Source organism: Camellia sinensis, chromosome 9, assembly GCF_055761805.1.
Source record: "Camellia sinensis isolate YWXY chromosome 9, ASM5576180v1, whole genome shotgun sequence".
NCBI lineage: Eukaryota > Viridiplantae > Streptophyta > Magnoliopsida > Ericales > Theaceae > Camellia > Camellia sinensis.
This window is the reverse complement of record NC_138969.1, coordinates 200,463,076-200,484,261: the sequence shown is the minus strand read 5'-3', so window position 1 is coordinate 200,484,261 and position 21,186 is coordinate 200,463,076. Positions and strand designations below refer to the sequence as shown.

Below are 21,186 nucleotides of genomic sequence, written 5' to 3'. Positions count from 1 at the left end.
TTAGCAACCAAAACATTATTAATTTGAGAAACCTATAGCGTAGTTATTAAATCCTTTACTTCAAACAGAAAAAAATAAAATAAAATAAAATGAAAGTAGCTATTACATCTCTCCTTACAACAGAATACACCTAAAGTTTATTAAGCTTGGTACATATGTCGTAGTGGAGAATGGAGAATCACACATGGAAATACTAAAAACAAAAACAACCAAGTGCCTTAACGCCGGAAAGCATTGCCTTCACCGACTTCAGACCTGCTCTGTAAATAATGTGTTCGGCGACGAACACTCTCCTCTATAGTGGAGCTTCCCCCCTTCTCAGCACCATATACACTCTTTTGAGCAGCATCCAAGAAATTCCTGCTGCTGCCAGACACGTGCGCACTGTTAGCTTCTCGTGCATCATTCTCATCAGCCTTCTTTAGACGTTTCCATCTTTGCTCTTCATGCAACTTGGCATCCATTTGCATCTCTTGCAGTCTAGCAGCTCTCTCTTCTTCAGAAAGCTTTGAAGGATTATTATACCGGCGCTTATGGTGTGATTCACGCCGTGGCCCCATATCAGAAGAATCACGAATGCTTGCTCGACAAGAATGTCTATCTTCCCTCTCCTTTCTACCAGATTCAGAGTGTCTATCTTCCCTCTCCTTTCTACCAGATTCAGAATCCATCTGGCCTTTCAAAAAATATTTTTCATGTTTTAATTTGTCATGATTCCTATTGATTTCCTCCTTAGTTCCATCATTTTCAGTTGTTGAGAGCTCTTGGTACTTTATATCCTTGTCAAAATTCCTCTTTCTTTGAATATTCCTTTCCCTTAATTCTCTTTCTGATCTTGGAGCTACCTTGTCTAAATGCTTATCGTATTTTGAGCTCTTGTGAATACTGGAATTTTTTCTTTCTTCAACTTCAACAGCAACATTTTCTGAATCAGACGACGAATGTTTCTGATGCTTCGACTTCTTGTTGTGATGCTTCTCTCGGAACTTTTTACTTTCAGATGTCTTCTCCTTGTGCTTCTTTGCTTCAACCTACAAATGACAATTGATGTGCACAACACAATCAACAAAAGCTTTCATGTAGAGTAGGTATTGAAGAGAAGAATTCACCCATACCACAATGACAAACCCTACCAAATCACAACACAGTTTATTCCTCAAGAGTACAGTCATTTACTGGCTAAAGGTGATGTGAGGTTCCACAGTTTGAGATTGAACTATTTTTAATCTGTCATATATCAAACAGAAATCATTCATTTTCTTCCCTCATGGTACCATACCAGCAGATTCTCTTAAAAGTTGATAGAGCTGCTGGAAAACATGTGCAAAAACACTGTAGTTGCTGATTGCAGACTCTTCCAGTTTATTGGTTTTTATATTTTATTTTATTATCTTCTTCTTTACTGGGAATTCACAGAAAGCTTCTAGCAATTCAAGCAACAAACCTCAGCTATAACAAAAAGTGCCCAACTCCATGTAGAAATCACTCATCATTAGTACTACAGTATAGTGGCATATATTTATTCAGATACATAAGAATACCAAAATATACTATAACTAATTTGTACCATCACATGCTAAGATTTCACCAAAAAAAAAATGTGGATGATGTCAGAAAGCAATGAATTAAGGAGAGACATGGAAAATTGATCGTATATGAAATGAAGGATGAATGAGAAAGAAAGAATCGATACCCCTTTGGTTTGTAACAATTGACCACAGAAATGGAATGGTGTTTTTGTGAATGTGGCCTATGTCTGCGTGTAGTTTGGTTTAAAGGGGTAAATTGAACACTTCAAACTGATGGTTAATCCAGCATTCAACCAAATGGCCTTTTTTTATTGGCAACAAAAATTTATTAAAAGTAAGCGAAAAAGAAGTTCAAAGGAGTTAAAGGAAGACAAGATGTCCTCCAAAAATAAAAGGAAAGAAAATAGAGTAAAAATACAATCAACATACAAACTTCCAATCTCTAGATATCATAAACAAAGGAACCCCCTAAAGGGGGATGATACTGAATCCCAAAGAGAAGAAGACGTAACAATACCAAAAAGCACAAGCCTTCTTATTGGAACCAAAACCTCTATAATCAATTTAGAGCTACTGAACACATGCCGATGGAACTAGCCAATCAATTACTGCTAGTGGAAAAAATCAATACCATAACATCATACACACAGGGCAATGTCGAAACAAATGATGAACACTTCCCTCACTCGTACACATGATACACCACTGAAAAGACAAATTGCAATTAGGCCTCCTTTTTTGAAACATGTCCTTCGCATCAAGTTTCATGAGCCAAAGAACATGAAAATGTTTTAACTTAAGAGACACATGCATTCAATCAACTTATGCGGAGGAAAAAAATGGAACATTTGGATAATTTTTAATCTCATCAAAAAATTGCAAGAATATAACCCAAATAAATGAATAGTTCACTCTCTCTCATCAAGGACTTCAGAAGAAGCCATAAAAAACTAGAACCATTATGTAAACAATAGAGTAGATACAAATGAGGAAACAAATAAGACCTCCACTAACCAAACATCCTCCCAAAATTAAATCCTCTCTCCATTCCCCTACTTTAAACCAAATATACCAAGCAAAGTAATGGATACCATGAGAAATAGATTTACACGGGGATCAAGAGTTCTCTCAATTGATCACAAGAGATTCCCATCCATTGGATTGAATCCCATATCTATCTTCTCAACAACTAGAGCCCAACAACTCTTACTCCTAGGATTATCCCAAAGGAAGACCTAGATACTTCGTAGGTAAAGACAACAAATTGCAAGATGATAAACAACTCTTCTTTTGCAAAGTGAATTCCCAAAAAAAAAAAAAAAAAAAAAAAATCAACCAACATGATCACGCGGCTTTTCGAGGTCTACCTTAAAAATAACACTCTCCTTGTTAGAGCTCCTATACTCCATCTCATTCGTTATTAACTATCGATCCAAAATTATTGACCTTCTACAAATGCACTCTGAGAAGAGGAAATGCTATCACTTAAAATTTTCCTCAATTTTAGTGACAAAACCTTTGCTAATGTTTTTATACAATGAGGTGGCTAAACTGATTGGTCTAAAACCATTAATCTTCAAAGAGTTCTCCTTTATGGGAATCAAACAAATGAAATGTTATCATTCGAAACTCGCCTCAACTTTATTGAGAAAACCTTTGCTAATTCTTTATACAATGAGGTGACTAAACTAATTGGTCTAAAACCATTACTATTCAAAGTGTTCTCTTTTATGGGTATCAAACAAATGAAAGTAGTGTTTATAAAAGCATTCTCAACTCCATTATCATCAGCTAACACCTTGACCAAATCATGTTTCACCACCTCCCAACAATCTTGGAATGCAGTCATAGAGAAACCTTCTAGTCCTAGTGATTTGTCCCTTACACATTCGAATGCTGCCACTCTAATTTCCATCTCATCAAAAGGCCTTTCCAACCATGGTGATTTAGTTTCGTCAATCAGAGACAAGCACAGACCTTTCGCCCATGGCCTTGTTACACGATCTTGGGTAGGACTTTAACCCCAAAAGCTAGCTATTGAGGTGAGGATGTCCTCATGCTTTTATACTGCACATTACTTTAGTACTCAGGCAATGTGGGACATCGCTTCACACCCTCCCTCACACCTAATGTACTCACTCGGCAGCACCTACGGCGACACGCACCCTACCCATCCTTGAGTACTCCGGTTCTAATACTTTGTTACACGGTCTTGGGTAGAATACAATCCCAAAAGCTAACTATTGAGGTAAAGGTGGCCTCAAGTTTTTATACTGAATATTATTTTAATACTCAAGCAATTTGGGACTTCGCTTCACATGCCCAACCACCCTACCAAAATAATACAATCTACAATAGAGGAAAAAACCTCATTAATCATTTGATCATCCCTATCCACAAACAATCCAAAATCCTTTTCTAATCTTTTGATGAACTTTTTCTTGTTATTCCGTTGATAACCTTATGATATAGTTTTGAATTACAGTCCCTCATTGCTACTTCATCTTAGCCCTTTAACTCCAAGAGATTTTCTCCTTAATTACAACTTACTCAAATGTAGTCTTAAGATCCAATATTTCGTTTGAAGATTCTCATCTAACCCCCCCCCCCCCCCAACCTCAATGTAATTCAACTCATCAATTCTCACACAATACCATTTTTCATTTCCTTCAAACCCGCAAAAATCTCCTTATTCCAAACTTTTATCTTCTCCTTCACCATTCTATATTTCTTAATGAATTTATAATCTTTCCAACCTTGAACGCTGCAACTACCCCACCACCTCTCAAAACATTTTTTAAAACATTTTCTCATAAGGATTGTTCTCTTACAAGTCATTCTTTGAAAAGATTATTGGCAATCCAAATGTACCAATTTTTGTTCCTGACAAGATGATTTGGAATGCACTTGGTCAATAGATCACAACAAACCCAATACTAATGACATGGTGTGTGCCGTATCGGTTGTCCGTGTTTGTGCTACTTGGACCATGACACTACTTGTTAGGAACAAGATTTTGTTTTACTCAAACTTAACTCCCATGAAGAACTTGCCCATAATTGCCATCAAGCAACCCTTAATCTTTACAAGCTTAAAGCCTCATTACCTTCCACCATGAATGTCCATTCCGTTCAACACCTGCTCTTATCTAACAAGGCATGTTATGCATGCTTCCTTTTCTCGAAGAGCTATTGAAATATCACACTCAACCTTGTTGCTATATTTTGGCATCCAAGTGCACTGTCTTAGACTTGCACAGCATTTAGTCTCCAAATGCCCAATAGCAACTAGAAAGGGTAGTTCATAGTCCAAAGAAAATGGAGGAACCAAATAATTAATGATTTGTTCATCAATGGCCAACGAAAGACAATCCTTTCACAAAAACAAAAGGGGGTGTGATAATAGATAAATTTGACAATGTTCTTGTATAAAGAATTCACCCATAAATTCTTCCATCAACACTTTTTTTTTTTTGGGATAATATACAAAAAAGTGAAAGCATGTTAAGCATCAAGGGTAAATAGATTTTGCATCAAACTAAAAATAATTAAACTTGTATTTACTTGTGATAGAAGAATTAATACTATGTCTAAGAATTAAAGCTAATTTGGTTTCATGCACATCAAAGATGGGGAATTTTTAGTAGTTCATGAAATTTTGGGCCGGCCATGTTTTCTATCATTATGAAATATTAACCAGGCACTGTTTCAGATACATTAATTCACCAGTTAAAGTGTGAACTCACTACCATACAAAGTGTATACTTACAGATTTCCTAATCATGGCCATCTGGATCGGGTTGTTCTTTACACGAGCTAGGGCTTCTTGCTCTCGCTGCCGAATCAAAAGCAATGGATCTGAATGGAGCTTCCTCCAGGCATCATTGGCAGATTGAGGCTTCTCCTCAAATAAAGCTCCTGGCACAGATGGCTGCTGCTGCTGCTGAGACAATAATGAACTACATATAAAACTTTTGCAAATGAATCATATTAAATTGAATCAGAGAATTCTTTAACTCAACTTGCACAATTCTATTCATTAATGAACAAGTCATATGTCTGAGAGATGAACCAATGCAATCGATAAACATGGCTTCAAAAGTGTCAGCATTCAACGATATAATAAGAAACTTAGTCACCCAATTCAGCTAACAAGCTAAACAAATGGCAAACTAGCGCCTGGATTCACAAATTGTAGATCAAAATGGGTCAAACTCATGGATGAGAGTAGTCAAATAAGTGGACTTGAAACACATTTGCTACACCAGGTAATGCGTGCATCACCTTTTCTATGCCTAACACATGTATGAAACACATTTGCTACACCAGGTAATCCATGCATCGCTTAAAATGGTGCTAGGTGAGAGATTTAAGAGCTTACTCTCAGGCAAATAGGAAACTGACATCCACCACTGGACCATCACATTGTTTGCAAAAGTTATTGGAAGTATATATTATTTAATCAATATCATTTCATTTTCTTTCTTCACAACAAATATACTTCTACACCCCAAAAAAAATAAAATTAAAAATCCGACGCAAAAAAAAAAAATGATAATATATATTTTGATACATGTATACACACGTTGAAGGCATTGTAACACCTCAAGTATTAACTTTCCCAATTATATGATATTAACTATTAAATCCTCATTTTGAGCACTAATTTGAATTTAAGTTGAGCATAAACAACTAATTTGATAATCTTGCATGTTTACTTGTGCCTAATTTTTTTTGATTATTTCAAAAAGGCAACGTAATATGTTAATTTCCCAAATTTGGTAGTTAATTAACAAGATTATGCTTAATTAGATGTGTTTAACATGTCTTAGTTTGGGACCCAATGGGCCATGTGGCTTTAACCTAAGTGAGAGAGACTTATGTTACATGGACTCAAGTACATCTGCCATTTCATATCTACAAAACAAAAAAATGATCATTTTTTAGTATTTTTAATCTATTATGTGAGGCGGTGTTATATGTAACATACAAGGTCAAAAAGTGCATTTTTCTCATTTTATGGCAATTACACAATAATATATACGTATAAAGTACTAAATACATATATATAAGAAATGTCAAATGGAAAGTATGGGACACACATGTTCCACAATGTCCAAATATTACATGTCCGACACGGGTATTTGATTTATTTTGAAGAGCCCATGTAATGTGACATAGAGTGAGACACCACATGCATGCATTTCAGTAGATGGGGACAGGTGTCATTTTGACACAAGAATATGATGGGCTCATTGTATTAGATAATTAATCTCTCACTTTAGCCCTGTTTGGTAGAGCTGTGGGAAAGTGCTTATAGCTTATGCCTAAACAGCTTATAGCTTATAACTTTCAGCTTAAGCTGATTTCCAGCTTATTCTTAAAGCATCTCCTGCTCCACTCAAAGAATAAGCTGATTTCTGACTTCCACAAAGCTATAAGCTATAAGCTAAACCAAACACATCAAAATAACTTAAATTAAGCTGAAAGCTGAAATAAGCTGTAAATAATTTCTGCCAAACAGGCACTTTGTCTCTAACATTTGAGAGAGAGACAGAGAGAGAATAGCAAGAGATGAAGGTGGAAGAAAACCAACGGAAATTTAAGAAAAAAAATCTAGAAGGCCCAACCAAGTATCTTCACCTCATCTGTCTTTGTATTCTTGAGATAACTCCATCATGTAGAATTGGTAGTACTTGGCACAGGTTTTGGGGTCTTCTAGCATGCTCATCTTGTAATCACCACGTTAGAGACCCACCTTCATGATTAGAAACGTTTTGATAATCATATTGGGGATCAATAGAGTATGGATTGTAGTTGTTGAGTTTACTTACATGGATATGTGTATGGTTTTTTTTCTTTTTTGAGCATCAACAAAGAATTTTACTCCCTCCGTCCCAATTTGTTAGTCCCTTTTAGGGATTCCAACTTTTTCAGGGGGCATGCAATCATTACACTTAAATTTTAAATTTCAAAATATTTTTCCACTAATGCCCCTATCTTTTCAAATTTTTAATATCTTTATAGGGTAGAGTATAATTTAACCCCATGTGGTTTATCCCAAAAACACAGAACCCTCTTGTAATTTCAATTGTAACACTTAAATCCCTAGACTTTATACCATGTTACAATTTTTGACGAACATAACAAAAGTGCACACCGCCTGATTAAAAAATAAAAGAAAAAACAGGAAAGGTAGAGAGAGAGAGAGAGAGAGAGGTTGCAACCAGAGATATTTCATTTGCTCTACAATCACTCTCAAGAACAGAGTAGATCATATCACATCCTAACATATTCTGAGCTTTGTCCTCTCCCTCATGTGCTTGAGCACTGTCCTCTCTTTCATGGCCAAATCAATCTTTATCTTTCTCTTTCTCTTGCTCTTTCTCTTCCTCTCAACAAACCCAGTTCTTTCTCAGCTCAACAATGGCTTCGTCTACAATGGCTTCAAGGGTTTTACCAACAACATAAGCCTAAACGGTGTTGCAAAGATCCACAACAATGGTCTCCTCCAACTCACCAACGAGACACTTCGATTGATCAGCCACACTTTTTACCCAACTCCGATCAGATTCAAGAACTCCACAACTACCAAAGCTCTCTCTTTCCTTACAGCCTTCTCTTTCGCAATCGTTCCAAAGTACAAAAAGCTCGGCGGCCATGGCTTGGCCTTCACGATTTCGTCTACCAAGGAGCCAATATTTGGGTCTTCTCAATTCCAACAACACTGGAAATTCCTCAAACCATTTGCTCGCATATAATTTGGTAGTTATTGGTGAATTTGATAGATAATGGATTAATCATTACATGACAATTGGTGACAACAAACAAAAAATTTTCAAAAAAATTGATCTTTCTCGCCATAATTTCCAGATTTGCAGCCTCTGAAATGAAAACATTTGTTTCGTTTTGGAGATTTTCTGTAAGTACCCACATAACCCATTTGTGTTTTCTCTCGCATTTGTGATAGTGGACATTGTTAGTGCTATGAATTAATTGAAATCATTAGTGGATGCAGTTTCTGGGTATATACATATATTTTGGTTGGGTCTAGCGGTGTTTGCGGTGAGGAGGCATCTCACAACTTACCAAAATAGTGTTTTTTGTGATTTTGGGGCATTGTCAGGCTGGTTTTTCTAATTTTTCTCGATGGATTTTGTTGAGTTTTTGGTTTTGGCCATTAGAGGGAAAGGGAGAGTCTCTCTCTCTCTCTCTCTCTCTCTCTCTGGTTGCAATCTCTCTCACTCTAACTTTCACTCTTTCTCTCTCTTTCCTGTTTTTTCTTTTTTTTATTCTATCTTTTAGCTGGTGGTCATTTTGTGCTCTTCTGTTACATCCGTAAAAAATTACAACATGGTATAAAGTCTAGGGGTTTAAGTGTTACAAATAAAACTATAACACTGTGTTTGGGAACCTAGGAGAGAAAAGAAAAGAAATGATTACTTAAGTTATAAGAGAAAAGAAAAGAAATGAAATGATTGTGATTTCTCTCCTTTTTGTTTGAATAAGGAATAAATAAAAGAAAAGAAATGATTGTGATTTCTCTCATTCTTGTTTGGTTAGATTTCATTAAGAGAAAAGAAAAGAAATTATTTTATGTTATATTACTAAAATAACCTTTTTATATTTTCAATCATTTTATTTCTTTTATTTTTATAGGGACAAAATTGGTATTATAAAAATAGTAGTTTCTTTTCTCTCTCAATCTCTCCATTTTTGGGAAGATTGAAAATGAGTGAGTCTCATAAGAGAAATGAGTTTCTCTCTATTTCTCTCTATTTCTTCTCATTTCTCTCCACTTAGGTTATCCAAACAAGTAAGAGAAATACATATCTCTCTATTTCTTTTCTTCTCTCCAAATCACTCAATCCAAACATAGCGTAAGGCGGTTCCGTGTTTTTGGGGTAAAAAACAGGGGGTTAAATTATAATTTACCTATATTTATAATTACTCAAAAGGGGTAGTTTTGAAAAATCAAATGTTTTTTACTTTGATTTTTCAAATGGGACTATCATTTTGAGACATCCCAAAATGGAATCGAGGACTAACAAAATGGGACAAAGGGAGTATTAAAAAAGCAAGAAGGAAAGAGAACAAGAAGTCCTCATACAAAGAAAAAGATAAAGTCAACAAATAACACGAAACTCCTAGCAGTAGAAATGGCAAACAACAGCCCAATCCCTAAAAATCAAGAAAAATTGAAATCCTTTAAAAGGAGGAGACACAAAGATATATGTTTATATATGTGTTTGTGTATCATGCTTGGTTTTGCAATTTAATCTCGTTTGGTGAAAGAAGAGTTAGGTTAGTGTTTCAGGAGGTCTTTTTAGACAAAGTTTTGGGATATGAGTTATTGACATAGAATTTGAAGTTGGGAATCAATAGGGGGTAAGAATTCTAGGTTTCAAAACCTAGAAACCCAAGACTGTGACAACCGCTCAAGCGGTCATCTAATAGTGAAGAACACCTCTCTGGACCTCAATTGGTGGCAGAAACTGTGAGCAGTGATTCAACACTCAAGCCGTCATACAGCAGCTCAAACCATTATCCATCAGTTATGGCTTTTTGCCCTATTGTAACTCGTTTTGCTTGGCATTGCCCATTTTGACCCCCGACAACTACATTAGGACCATAGGAAAGGCACAATTAAGATAGTGGACCATTGCTAGGGGTTCACATGATTCATTAGAAACACACTTTGCATAATTATTTATTCTAATCATGTACAACTTGTAATATGTAGGATCCTTAGAAAAACTCTTGTGAGAACTTGCTTGGAGTACAAGGTGAGTAATCTTAAAACAAGCATATATGAACTCTGGTTTTTTTAATGCAACTCCTTTTCAAACATCTGCTATTTTTAATTACCCAAAATTAATTATGCTACAAAAAATCATGGATACTCCCTCTGTTCCAAAATATTAGTCTCTTATTCCATTTTTCATTGTCCCAAAATATTAGTCCCTCTTCAAAAATCAAGTACAAAAATAATATAAATTTCCTATTTTGCCCTTCTTTTAAATTAATAAACAATATAAAAAGTACAATTATGACATTGATATTTTCAAAAAATGTACTATCAAAAGGGTAATTTTGGAAAATCAACTTCTTTAAAGTGCAACAATTATATAATCAAAAAAAGTTGGATTCCCCAAAAGGGACCATTATTTTGGGACAGAGAGAGTATCTCTTTTAAAATACGTGATCTTGTTTGCAAATGTTTTGTATGACTTGCACTACATTTTCATTAAATTGTATATCCATGGAATTATTTTATCTCCTGAGCCTTGGTATAGTATTATCCATAGGGCTTTAGCTTACCCTGTTATTAATAACATTTCAAGTGATACAGCTTAAGCATTGGAGACTTTTCTACCTGTACATATTTTTGCTATGTGTAATAGGGCTACCTAGAACCCGCTATTCTTTCCTTGACTTTATTTTAGCTACGGATGTAAATATGTCTTGGTTTGTAATTGTATTTGCCATTGGACTTTTAGATTTTTGTGTATATTATACCGTGGAGTTTGTATATAGGCACATGCCCCGTTGGTGGGATATGTACTGGACACAGCAATATTTTATTACTTCACAAGTCTTGATATAGCTTGGCGTTATCTTGAGAGGTCTTGGTAACCTCAGTTATCAACCAATCATGTCTCCTAATCCTAGGTTAGGAGCGGGGCATGAGACAAAAAGTGGTATCAGAGCCTTGGTCTAAAAACCCACTAGAGCAATAAGGTCGAACTAAGACACATGCTAGGCTTGTCTAATTCTGAGTCATACAAATTTACACCTATATATGTAATACGAGCTTATATGATTGCAAGTTTGTGATATGTGAACCGAGATACTAGTATAACCTTATAGCATAGATCCTCTCTAGCTAAGTTTTGTCTTTATAGTGTATCATGGCGGAAGAAGGAAGCAATTTAGGTCCTCCAAAAATGCAAAGAGGATTGAAAGAGCCTTGATAGGCTTCATCAACGTAACATAAGGAAATCACAATGGCAACAACAATGGCACATGTGTTTTAACCAAGTTTCGTGTGTTATAGTCTATCATGGTGGATGAAGAAAAGAGTGAGGGATCCTTGAACAATGCGGAAAGGATTGAAAGAACCTTCATAAACTTCATCAACATAATATAAGGAAAACCACAACGACAAAGACAATGGTGCCACAGGGAATCAAGAGGGGCGAGTCAAAATTGTGATGGCAACGTCATCGATGCTAGAAATGGAGAAGATGTTCGGAGTACTATCTTGCACAGACAAGCAAAAGGACGCCTTTGCTATTTTCACCTTCAAAGGAGAGGCCTACTAATTCATATGGAAATTTTAAAATTATATAATTTAGTTTTATTAGAATTATTATTTAAGGCTAGAATCTTTAGTTTTCTTTTTATTTAGGTTTCTTATTTTTTAATTCCTTGTCCTATAATAATTAGAATTACTTGGTCTATAAGACACAAAATCAGTTTCCTAATATTTTATTTTCCTTTCTAATATATATATTTTTTTATTGACACCAGGGTGTCCAGATCAAAGCCCAACTAATTCTCAATTGTTAAGATTTCTACTATTATAAATAAGGTTATAAGCTTTATAGTTCTACAACTTTTGATTAATAATACAAAATTCATTGAGAGATTTTTACCTTTTCATATAATTTTGGTAATCTTAGGATTCAACAATTTTGGTAATATTAGGATTCAATAGATTTGTAGAAGAGTTGCGATGTTCTTGTTGCTACAAATTCTGCTCTTCACTTTTTCCAACTGCATCACGTACCCCACATGACAAGGCAAATATTCTTAAATGTGTTCAACAAATACTTTCCGAAATCCATTTGGTACCGAAAGACAACTGAGTTCCTTACCTTGACCCAAGAAGCATGTCAGTACCAAAAATTCATCACCTAGCCTGTTCTAATCAATTCAAAAACCAACAATTTAGGAAGGCAGTAAGAAAGATCAAAGGCAAGGAAGAGCCTTTGCACTTGTGACGGAAACCTTTGGAGCACCAGTGCTGCCCAGATGTTTTCCCAATCTTTTGTAGAAGAGCTGACAAGATCCTTAGTTGATTGACAAAATCGAGTTTACCGTTGATGTAATACCTGGCACACCACCCATCTCTAAAAGCCCTTATAGGATGTTAGCTACAAAATTGAAGGAATTGAAGGTATAATTTCAAGATTTGCTTGACAATTACTTTATCCAACCAAGCACTTCACCTTGTGGTACTCCCATGTTGTTTGTGAAGAAGAAAGAAGGGACCATGAGGTTTTGCAATGATTATCAGTAGTTAAACAAAGTATCAATGAAGAACAAGTACTCACTACCAAGAATAGATGAATTATTTGATCAACTTCAAGGCATCCAAGTATTTTCCAAAATAGATTTGTGATCCGAATATCATCCAAAGGTCAAAGCCAGGGATATTGAAAAGACAACTTCTGCACGCATTATGGAGCCAGTACGAGTTTTTTATTATGCCTTTTGGGATGGCCAACTGATGTAGGACAAGTAGAAATTATTTTCCTACAAGTAGTGAGGCCGGGTTAAATAAACAGGTAGCAGCAGCAGCAGCAACAATAGACTTATAGGGCTGAATTTAGTGAGATTTTGTGGCTGCAAAGTATGTAAAAGATAGGAGTTTAAGGGTTTGTAAAAATGTAGGGTTTTGGAAATCAAAAAAACAAGTGTTTAGGGCTATTGGGTGGCGATTCCAAGCACTGTGAACAGTGATACAAACACAATGTCAAATTTTCATAATATTAACTCTTCCCTCGAATCATTAAGATTACACATATATTTATAGGCTAAAGACTGCTAACTCTACAAGGACTATAACTCAAATTTAGAAACTAAAAACATTTAGCAAATACTAATATTCTAGACCAACTATGACTTCCAATTCTACTTCAATCATAACAGGAAACTTTAATGACTTGTAATTCTATTTCAATATCAAAATAGAAAATTTAGACTTTTAATCACTAAAATTATTTTAGAGATAATAAAACCCATATATAATGACCCATTTAATAACTTTACCCAAAATCAAACCCATGGACAACCCCTTACAACCCATGTCTAACAATTATTAGAATTACCATTATACCCTTAATTACTAAAACCTACTATAATGATATGAAGAATCAAAATTATTCTAAATCTTTAATTCTTGGTATCCTAAATGTGCTTCATGTGAAATTCCGGATTTGATCTTTTTCTTCTTTTCATGATCTTCATCACCAGCGTACTAGCCACATTCGTATATTTAATGAATCAAGTGTTAAACCCTACTTGACAAGTTTGTGATTATCTTCATCAATGATATTTCGGTTTATTCCAAGACATAGAAGGAGCATGAACAACACTTGTGGATCATGCTACACGGTTTGAGAGAAAATAAACTATGTGAAATAGATTAAGTGTGTGTTTTGGCTTAGGAGCATTCACTTCTTTGGCATGTCACATCTATGTGGACCCACAAAAGATTGAATCTATAATTGATTGGCCACGGCCCACTATTTGATGGAAGGAGGAGGTTAGGTTGGTGTTTAACGAAGTTTTGCACCCAAATTTCTCACTTTATTGCTTACTTATTGGTATAGAATTAGAAGTTGGGAATCAATTGGGATCAAAATTCTAGGCTTCAAAACCCAAAAGATTGTGACTGTGTGATGACCACTAGAGTCATCATTAAACATGCAAGTAGTGATTCACCACTTTTCTAGATCATCCAATAGTGAACAACACTTCTCTAGATCTCAGTTGTTCAAGTAAACATGCAAGCAGTGATTCACCACTTGAGTTGTTATCCAACCTTCAAGGCTTTTTCCATATTTTGACCCGTTTTTATTGACTTTACCCATTTTGACCCCCAACCATTGCATTGGGACCCTAGCAAAGGCACAACTAAGATAATGGACCATTGCTAGGAGTTCACATGATTCATTAAAGAAACTTTGCACAATTGCCTAATTCTAATCATGTACAAGTTGTAAAATGTACAATCCTTGGAAGAACTCTTGTAAGAACTTGCTTAGAGCACAAGGTGAGTAGTCGTATACCAAAGCATCTGTTAAAATCCACCTACTCTCCACCTACTTCACCCACTTAAACCTACTCCACTAAACCTAACCCACTACACCACTACCACCTCACCTACTCCACTAAACCTAACCCACCACACCACTACCACCTCCACTTCACCTACTCCTTACCTACTACACACTCACCCTCTTCTATATATAGGAATCATGAATCATTGTAATAGACATCAATATAAATCAATCAATAATACAATTCTCTATTTCTCTTTATACATTAAATTTCTACATGGTATCAGAGCAAGGTTAAGCACTTAGTATTTTTCGTTTCACCGGCGGGCGGCAACCTCGCCTTGGCCGCCCGCCGGACCTCAACCTATTCCGCTTATTTTCTACACATACCTTCCCATCACTGCCTAAATCCTCTCTCTTGAGGCCAATGTGAATTCCTCTTCTTCATAATCTGCACTAACTGTGGCATCTTTTCCTGGGGCAAACTCTGCAACCCAACACTCAATCTATGCTTCTCCTCCATGCTCATTTGCCTCTTGTTAGGATCCTTCGCCTTCGGCTTTTGTTTGGGCTTCGCCACAGCCTTGAGCTTCACTGCAGCTTTCAGCTTCACGGCAGCCTTCGGTTTCATAGCAGCTTTTGGCTTCGCAGCTGGCTTGGCCTTTGCCGCTGGCTTGGGCTTCACAGCGGCTTTAGCTTTTGGCGCAGCAGCTTTTGTCTTAGCCGGAGCCTTCTTTTCCTTTTTCGCTTTTACAGCCTTCGGCTTTGCAGCAGCCTTCGGCTTTGCTTCCCTCTGGTGACTCCCCAGGTTCCACCTGAGCTGCATGATTCATTTATAGCTGCAATTGATAAGGGAAGTATTAGAACAATGCCCAATAGAAGTATGCCAGCTGCTCCTTACCCTACTCCTGGAGCACTATTAATAGGTGATGCTTTCAACATGCGTCATCCTTTAACTGGTGGAGGAATGACTGGAGCCCTGTATAAGGTGTTTTGTGCATCTCCTGATCAAGCAAGGAAGGAAATGCGTGAAGCATGTTTTGATTATTTGAGCCTTGGAGGTGTGTGTTCAACAGGACCAGTGGCTTTACTCTCTGGTCTAAATCCTAGCCCACTGAGCCTGATACTCCATTTCTTTGCTATAGCCATATATGGTGTTGGCCGTCTCTTGCTACCATTTCCTTCCCCTAAGCGCCTGTGGATAGCAGCTAGATTATTTTTGGGTGCATCGGCTATCATTTTTCCCCTCTTTCTCTCACATGGGCTTGTCCCCTCTCTCTCCTCCGTTTGATTTCAAAATCCATTATTTTTATTTATTTTCTCCAAACCACTTTCCTTATTTCCCCCATCTTTCATTTTGATTTCAAATATATTTTTATTATTTCTTTCTTTATTTTTCTTTCACATTATTTTTTAATCTTTTTCAAATTCCATTCATACCATATAGCTTTGCACACCAAACCATCTTTTATTCATCTCAGGGATCAACCCCGATCACAATTTTAACAAAAAAAAAAAAAAAAAAAAACAACCACAACAACACAAACCACAACACCACAAGATTTGTTTTCTTTTCTGCAGACGGCCACCCACCGACCTCACTTTTTCGCCTATTCCGCCGGTCTTTTCTTCTTGCCTCCGTCCTGGGCGGCCCTTGACGGTGTTGCCTCCGTGTTTCCCACTCCACTGGGCACGATCACTCCACCCTGCTCCTCCACTACAGCATATGGCGGACCTCCAAATCGGAACATAACGGTGGCCTTCCGCTTCAGCTCCTTATTTTCCGCCTTTAGCACACTTATCTCTGCTCGCGCATCCTTATACATGCGTTGGAGCAGAGCCAGTTGGGCGTTTAACTGCTGCACCTCATTTGTCCTACTCTGCAGCCAGTGTGACAAGTTTGTGACCGCAGTCATAGTTTCAACACAGGACTTCAATGTATACTGATTAGCTTCAATATCTGTTTGCACTGCCATTTTTTGCTCCACCGACCGCATCGGAAAGTTCAACGGAGCAAAACCAGAGGTGTTTGGTTGAGGTTCACAGGCCACCGCACCAGTTATCTCTCTTGTTGACTCGTTGAGGTCGGGAAAGAGAGTGAGCAGACCACGGGAAGAAGAGGCTATGTTCTGGGTAGCTGAACGGGAAGAAGAAGCCATGTTTTTGGGTTGCTGAGTGTTTCAGAGAAGGGTTGGTTACAGAATGTTACAGAGAACGAAGAGGTTTCAACTGGTTTGTTATGCTTCCAAGCCTCAGACTTCGCTTTGGTTTATAAAGACAGAGACGACGAGGCCGACACGCGCTCTGTCAATCACGTGCATCGCCGCGTGTCAGGCGCCCCTTTTGATGACTCGACGCTTTCTGTCGGGCACGTCTTTTGATGAAGTGGGCGCGCCTTTTGATGGCACGCCTTTTGATGGCACGCCTTTTTTATGGATTGGGCACGCCTTTTGATGGCACGCCTTTTGAAAGATTGGGCACACCTTTTGAGGGTGCGACTTTTTAAGGGTCCGACAAGACTCTGTAAACTGTCCCGACATTGATTCCGGTTAGCTCCTTCATGGGTCCGACAAGACTCTGTAAACTGTCCCGACATTGATTCCGGTTAGTTTCTACAAGGGTCCAGCAAGACTCCGTAAACTGTCACCACAACTATCACAACATTGTCTGCTACAACGGTCCGACATGACCCCATAAACTGTCTTCTACATCGGTCTGACACCGCCATCCAGTGTCCTCTACACCGTTATGACACCACCATATAGTGTCCTCTACATGGTTATGACACCCCCATACAGTGTCCTCTACAACGTTATGACACCACCATCCAGTGTCTTCACCAATGGTCTGACACGACCATACAGTGTCTCTTATCCTCTTTTATTTTTATGTATTTTCTTGTTTTGTTACTCTCTCCAAACTCAAGTTGGTTAGTTCCTATCCCCCTTGAGTTTGCGGGGGCTGTTAAAATCCACCTACTCTCCACCTACTTCACCCACTTAAACCTACTCCACTAAACCTAACCCACTACACCACTACCACCTCACCTACTCCACTAAACCTAACCCACCACACCACTACCACCTCCACTTCACCTACTCCTTACCTACTACACACTCACCCTCTTCTATATATAGGAATCATGAATCATTGTAATAGACATCAATATAAATCAATCAATAATACCTACTTCACCCACTTAAACCTACTCCACTAAACCTAACCCACTACACCACTACCACCTCACCTACTCCACTAAACCTAACCCACCACACCACTACCACCTCCACTTCACCTACTCCTTACCTACTACACACTCACCCTCTTCTATATATAGGAATCATGAATCATTGTAATAGACATCAATATAAATCAATCAATAATACAATTCTCTATTTCTCTTTATACATTAAATTTCTACAGCATCTATGAACTTAGTTCTTATCAATGTAATTCCTTTTCAAACATCTTCTTATTGCAATGCTATAATTTGAATTAATTACCAAAATTAATTATGCTAAGAAAAACCATGGATATCTCTTTTGAAATACATGATCATACTTGCAAATGTTTCATATATGTTATTCACGGTGAGTCCCAACCGTTGGGGGCAGTACGCATACTAGTAACTCCTATTATCAAGACGTCTCTCTTGTTCGCCATGTTTCATAGCTCTTGTTGCCACTTTGTGGCCCTTGTTGGGAGTCCAAGTCAACTCAAGTCATTGTTTCATTGTGATGTGTGTATATTGTGTAACTATATTGATTATAAGCATGAATACTAGACAATTGATATGCTGTAATACTAAATGAAAACTTTTAATTCGTTGATATAGATTTTCTTTGGTTTGTTTGGCTGATTAATTCTAATCACACGATCTAGATTACAAGCATAAAAATAAATCAAGCGCACAGACAAACCACTTACAATTTTTAACATGGAAAAAACCACGGGACCTTGTCCAGCCAACAAACCACTATCACAACCAATCAAAATACAAATTACAACTTACTACCCCACCCTAGCCAAATTCATGCATCTCAGGTTCAAATCCACGAATTTTCAAGTGTGCTTCTTGTACCAACTAAATTCATGATCAGTTGAGTATTGAAACCACGATACCTCTAAATTCCACTTTGAACTAAACATGATCCACCAACCAACCTCTGGAATCCACCAAAACAACCTTGGAATCCAACAAGAATCATCCATTTATTAATAATGATGTGCAAGCCTTGGAGATTAAATAATCTTCCGAACAAAGGCATAGAGCCACTCTTTATGTTCTCTAAGCCTTTTGATTCCCCCATAAAAGATGTACTTATATTTAGAGAATCCTTGGAAGACTTGGATTACGATATTGGCAACCTTTCTCGTGCTATATGAAATTAATCTTGTGCCGACGAGTTGACTTAACATATGACAAGTCCACCAGAGACTTCGACATCAAACATCCAGTCAACCTAAGGAATGGCCGATTGACCAACCAATAGAAATAAATACACTTCTTGTTGCTTCGAATATAGCTTCAGACACTTATACTCTCTAGCTTGCTACTGAGGCCAATTGTACACGAACCGAGATCTTCATTAAGCACTTTAGTCCTACTATCTTATAGATTTCAAATAAGACTCAAGTAGGACTTCTTAAAACAAATACGACTCAAGCTAGGCAATTACAAATTGATAACATAATAGGAACTTGAGCTACACTTTCTTTAAATTGAATATCGATGTAACTATTTTATCTCTTGAGTGCTCGTATAATGCTATTTACTGAGAAGGCTTTAACTTACATCGTGCCTAATAACATTTCACATGATAAGGCACAGCCATTGGAGGCTTTTCTATGTGGACATACTTTTGCTATGTGTAATGAAGCTAGTTTGAACATGCCATGTGTTCCTTGATTTTATTTAGTTATGGATGTAAATATGTTATGTTTTGTAATGGTTATTATATGTGTGATTATGGCATGGACTTGTATGTAACCATATGCGCCACTGGTCAGTTATGTACTGAACATGTGGACATAAATACTATAACGTATGCTTTTGCTAACAATATTTAATTCCTTGATTCGTCTTAATATAGCTTGGTGTTATCTTGAAGCCATGGTACTAACCACGATTATCAGCCAGTCATGTCATGTAAGAAGCTTGAATCCAAAGGCACAGGCAAGTGACTTCAAAAGAATGAGAATAAAAATACCTTGGCGGAAGAAGAGGAGGCCATTTGAGGGTCAGTCTTGGGTAGGGCTTCAAGTGCCTTGAATCCATCAGAGCTGCCCTTTCCTACAGCTAATCCAGAATCATACAAGAATTCCAATCTTTCTTGCTTGCTGCAACAAAAAACAAAAAATACAAGATACAAAATAAAGAAAAAGGGGGATAATTTAGCAAAATTGTTTAAAAGAAACCCTAATCCCAATCGAGAAAAAAAAAAATTGAGAAGACGTACGGAAGGAGGCCAGCTTGTTCCTGGAGGAGGCGAAACTCAGAGCGCTCCCTCTCCTCATGGATCTGCTTGCGGAGTTCCTCCAACTTCTTCTGTTCGGCATCATGCTTCTGTTCAGCTTTCCACACGTTTTCTATGTTCCGAAGGCTCCCTGTGTGCCATCCCTTTTTGTTCAGAAACTTCAAAGCCATCCCAACACAACACAAAAGACACGATCGACGGAGAGACAACAATCAAGAGCGCTCAACAACCACTTCAATCTTCAATCTTCAATCAATCGCTATTTCTCGCCTCTCCGTACTTGCATCCACCGGGTCGTCATTCGCCTATGTGGCCGTTTAGGGCTAAAATTCTGTTTATAAAAAAATATATATTAAATATTAAATTTTTGGGTACCTAGACTTACCTCCATCAGGTTTAATGAAATAATTAAGTTATACTCATTAATTGGTATATTAAATATTGTATTAATGAATGATGTGAAATAAATTTAGATTTTTTAAATTTTTATAGTTTATATAATGAGTAGAGTCTATAATTTTAAAGTAATAATAACATAGCATATGTTGATATATTAATTAATACATATAACATCATTAATAATGAAATTGTAAATTCCAAATGTAACTTTCCTGGGATTTAATGAAATATAAAAGCCTCTCCTAAAATTTTAAATTAACAAAAACTTCTCCTAAGATTTAATTTTCAATTATATTAACCTCGCTTGAAATTTAAAATTATAGAAATCTTTTATAAGATTGTTGAAATGATATAACTTCCTTTTAGGTTTAGTTTTTTATTACAGATTCTCTAAATTATTATTTTATCATAAAAAAATATAGAAAATGTTGATATTATCAAATAAATTAATTATTTTTTAAATTCTACCTTTTAAAGTGTGTCCAATTACAACAAAGAAATAAATAAAATTCCCATTGGGTTTTGGATGAACAAGACGCACACTTACTAATAATTAGGGTTTGGGGTGGCTGCTGCACACCATAATTAGGGTTTAAGGTGCGTAGCAGCCATTGTTGTGCAGTTAATGGGACTTTTTTCGGGTCTCATTTCGATAATTCAAACCGTTCACTTTTTAGAAGACATCAAATAGAATATATCTCAAAAAATTCAA

General features: G+C 36.8%; 1 protein-coding gene and 1 long non-coding RNA gene across 3 annotated transcripts; both read right to left on the bottom strand.

The window, feature by feature from the left end:
• Nucleotides 1-20,464, bottom strand: LOC114295421 (uncharacterized). Of its 2 annotated transcripts, none has more exons than XM_028239637.2 (4): nucleotides 20,058-20,464; nucleotides 19,809-19,938; nucleotides 5,298-5,471; nucleotides 1-1,031 (listed from the first exon to the last, which is right to left on the bottom strand). In XM_028239637.2, exons 1-4 carry the CDS (start codon nucleotides 20,243-20,245, stop codon nucleotides 219-221), a joined length of 1,305 nt encoding a protein of 434 aa, XP_028095438.2. In that variant the 5' UTR covers nucleotides 20,246-20,464; the 3' UTR covers nucleotides 1-218. The 2 variants fall into 2 exon arrangements, with proteins under 2 accessions (XP_028095438.2, XP_082744611.1); XM_082888485.1 differs by having other exon boundaries at nucleotides 5,298-5,468.
• LOC145798970 (uncharacterized) lies at nucleotides 7,172-13,498 on the bottom strand. Its single transcript, XR_014340905.1, has 3 exons — nucleotides 12,409-13,498; nucleotides 12,187-12,307; nucleotides 7,172-7,286 (listed from the first exon to the last, which is right to left on the bottom strand). It is a non-coding gene; the product is annotated as an uncharacterized LOC145798970 (long non-coding RNA).
• Nucleotides 20,465-21,186: the final 722 nt, after the last annotated feature.

What these genes read in the sequence shown, in the direction of transcription:
- LOC114295421 (XM_028239637.2), bottom strand. Translation starts at nt 20,245, where the DNA reads ATGGCTTTGAAGTTTCTGAACAAAAAGGGATGGCACACAGGGAGCCTT. An exon ending in GAACAAGCTGGCCTCCTTCC is followed by an intron (nt 19,939 to 20,057) that starts GTACGTCTTCTC and finishes TTTTTGTTGCAG; the next exon opens with CAAGCAAGAAAGATTGGAAT. An exon ending in TGGCCATGATTAGGAAATCT is followed by an intron (nt 1,032 to 5,297) that starts GTAAGTATACAC and finishes TGTCATTTGTAG; the next exon opens with GTTGAAGCAAAGAAGCACAA.